We start from the raw sequence: 3726 nt of genomic DNA on the forward strand, positions 1-3726 counted from the left end.
CCACTACTTTTGGGATTTTAGTTTTTCCCTCCCAAATTTTGCACGAAAATTTAAATGGTCACCCAAATTCAAATTTTTCAATTTTTTCAATCAAAAGGACCTCTTTTTAAATAGGTCACCCCTCCTAATAAACCCATCTTTTTTCACATTCATTTCAGAGGGGTTTATTTGGGAGGGGGGTGATAAATTCAGTTTGACAAAAACCACAGAAACCACAAGTAATCAAGTTCACAAAATACAGGCAGCCCTAGATAAATTACATTTGAACTAACATTAGTTGTTAAAAATCCTAATTCTAAGTGCTGAGTTAGTTGATGCAGCATCCATATTTACTGAATTAGGCTCCACTGAAGACCGCAAAAAAAACCCACAGCCACCACTTCATCACCTTCACTTGCTCTGCAAAAAAACCAAGGGGACTCATGGAATTCTTTGAATCTGATTTTTTTGGCATGCATCAAATGTATGAAGATGAACAGCAGCAATGGGACTACTACAGCATGGGACTTCATGACTCAGGGAAATATGAATCAGAAATGGAACAAGAGCAACAGAATGATGAACAAGCAGATGGTGGGTATGATGCAGATGTTGATGAGACACAAACAGAGACAGAGGGGACTCCAACTCAAGAAGGTCATGCCAGAAGGCCAAACAGAGAACTCACTTTGGAAGAAAAGAGACAACTAGTTGATGAAATTTTGGTGAACATGGAAGGGGACTCATTACCTTTTGGATTTTTATCCAAAATGGCCAGAAAACACAATGTTCACAGATCAACAACAACTAGATGGTTCCAGGTAATTAAAAAACATTTAGGGGAGGGGACTGCAATTGATGTGAGGACCAAAAAATTAGGACAGACTGGGCCTAAACCCAAACAATATTCTGATGAGTGGTTAGTGTTTGTTCCTCTGTATAAGAGGACCACTGAAAGAAGCTATGCTGCTGCCCTTCATGTTTCTTCCTCAGTGATACACAGATTAAAGAAACAAGGCAGACTTAGAACACACACATCAAGCAATCACCCAGCACTGACAGACAATCACAAAATAGCAAGACTAAAGTGGGTGTTAAGCTATGTTCACCCTATTCCAGCTTTTGGGAACCCAACTTTCAGAGATATGAAGCACACAATTCATATTGATGAAAAGTGGTTCTACTTGAACCCAGAAACAAGAACATTTTATTTGCTACCAAATGAAGACAACCCATACAGAGCTCAACAGTCTAGGAGGTTTAAATTGAAGGCTATGTTCATGGGCATGGTTGGAAAGCCACTATATGATGAAAACAAAAATCTTTTGCATGATGGCAAGTTTGGGTTGTTTCCTTTTGTCAAGTATGACATAGCAAAGAAGACAAGCAAGAACAGAGCCAAGGGAACTTTGGAAACTAAGGATGTCCAGTCTGTAAACAAGGATGCTATAAGGGACATGCTACTCAACCATGTCATTCCAGCTATACATGAGAAATGGCCCCCCCAGCTACCAAAGGATATCCTTATACAGTGGGATAATGCTAGGCCTCACCAAGTCCTTAAGGATACAGAATTCACATAAGCATGTCATGCAAATGGGTTCAACATTGAGTTTGTTTACCAACCAGCACAAAGTCCAGACTTAAATGTGTTGGATTTAGGTCTGTTTAGGGTAATACAATCCATTCAGTATCAGTCTTTCCCTAAAAATCTAGATGAATTACTAGAAAAGGTGAAAGAAGCTTGGGAGGCATTTGATCCAACAGTTAACAAGTATACATGGATTACCCTTCAGTCTGTCATGCTTGAAATACTAGAAAGGAAGGGCAACAACAACTTTGTTCCACCACACATGAAAAAGAGACATTTGGACAGTCTAGGCCAATTACCAGACTTGCTACAAGTAGACAGAGAGGTTCTAAAGACAGTGGTGCAGTATTTGAACACAATAGAAGTGCCATCAACAAGCAACCAACAGCAAGATGCCAACATGGAGGTAGATGCAGACTAAGTAAGCAAGGGACACTTAATATGCTTTTGAGACTCATAGACTGCCACACATAACCAGGGAAGCCTAAACTAAATTTTTTTTGTTTTTTTGTTTAAGTATTGGTTATGTGTATTTTGGTAAATACATAGTCCTCATTTTTAGGCAGTCATGTATTAGGGCTCAAAGGATTATTGTCCTAACTTTTGTAAGCTTCACATGTTTTTGATTGAATGAAAATGCAAAAGAATTCCATCAGATAGGGTGTTTTTCACTCAAAGCAATCTTGACAGTGGGCACCTCAACAGCAACCTCAAAAAAAGTCACTAGAGCCTCCACACTGAACAATGAGCTATCAGTTGAGTCCCTTCATCATTTGGAGAACTAAGTGTCACTGATGCAATACACAATTTGGGACTCATTGCATCTAAGGGGCCTAGAGGGGGACTCATATGCCAATACACATACATATACAAATCAGGCATCAACAACTATAGCACAGCCAAGTACAGATTCAACCAACAAAGCCAACACAGGCAAGTAAGTGAATAACCAACAGAGACACTACTCTAATGATCCAACACAGCCAACAATCCAAATTAACCAACACAGCCAACAAGTTGATTAACCAACACAGCCAACAATCCAAGTTAACCAACACAGCCAACAATCCAAGTTAACCAACACAGCCAACAATCCAAATTAACCAACACAGCCAACAATCCAAATTAACCAACAAAGCCAAATATCCAAATTAACCAACACAGCCAACAATCCAAATTAACCAACAAAGCCAAATATCCAAATTAACCAACACAGCCAACAATCCGAATTAACCAACACAGCCAACATTCCAAATTAACCAACACAGCCAAAGTAATCAACAATCCAAACCAAATATTTCATTACAACCAAGTAAAATAGGAGTATAACAATTGAAGTCCAACCAACTATCATATCACAAAAAAGGACTCAAACAACATACATAACCAATTATCACCCACAAGTTGATGCAATTAACTAAAACAATTAAATTAATTGCCAAAAAAAAATTAAACTTTAGGGTTTAAGAGATTACGCTGCCCATTTAGTTATGGGGGTTGGAGAACTGGGGATAGTAGATCTGGTGATAAGCCGAGTAGACATCATCAGGCTCCAAACCAGCAGGTAGCCCAGACCGTATGCGCTTAGCACCAGAAGTAGGGGCATCTTCCACCACAGCCAGCATGGGGTGGGACTCAGGTGGGCGGAGAACCTCCTCAGCAGTTAATTCAACGGGTTCAGACTCCCCAGTCTCAGATCCGGTGTCTAGAACCCCAGCAGCAGGTACAACGGCGACGGAGACAGCATCTCCGGTAGGTTTTTCTACAGGAAGAACCACGGAGATAGGTACAGGGTCCAGATCAACAACGGTGGTAGTTGGAGCGGGCCTTTTAGATCCAGAAGCAAGCTTTACTTTCTCCTCCTCATCGCTTGAAAACTCGGCCAATTTAGCACCCCTGATTTTTCGTCGAGCAATAACAGAAGCGCGACGGAGGGGTTTCATCACACCAGATCCCCGACGGGGGATGTAGGTGGTAGCAAAAGAAGGACGAGGGTTGGATCTTTTAGTAGCAGCAGAAAGGGACTCGTAGCCCATCAGATCTGGGTTCTCTTCATCAGAGGAAGCCATTTTTACAGAGAAAAAGAGACAGACAGAGAAGAATACGAAGAATTGAGGAGAGAGAAAGGATAAAACAGAGTAGAATTAGAGAGAGAG

The 3726-nt window shown here is 40.7% G+C and overlaps 1 protein-coding gene across 1 annotated transcript; it reads left to right on the forward strand.

Annotated features, from left to right (window-relative positions):
* The first annotated feature begins 422 nt into the window (after positions 1-422).
* LOC145633090 (uncharacterized) lies at positions 423-1562 on the forward strand. Its single transcript, XM_081685386.1, has one exon. The coding sequence runs from the start codon at positions 423-425 to the stop codon at positions 1560-1562; it is 1140 nt and encodes a 379-aa protein (XP_081541512.1).
* The last annotated feature ends 2164 nt before the right edge of the window (positions 1563-3726 follow it).

This window comes from Chenopodium album, chromosome 1 (genome assembly GCF_948465745.1).
Source record: "Chenopodium album chromosome 1, dcCheAlbu1.1, whole genome shotgun sequence".
In the NCBI taxonomy this organism is placed as follows: Eukaryota; Viridiplantae; Streptophyta; class Magnoliopsida; order Caryophyllales; family Amaranthaceae; genus Chenopodium; species Chenopodium album.

Coding starts and splice junctions, on each gene's coding strand:
- LOC145633090 (XM_081685386.1), top strand. CDS start 423: ATGGAATTCTTTGAATCTGATTTTTTTGGCATGCATCAAATGTATGAA.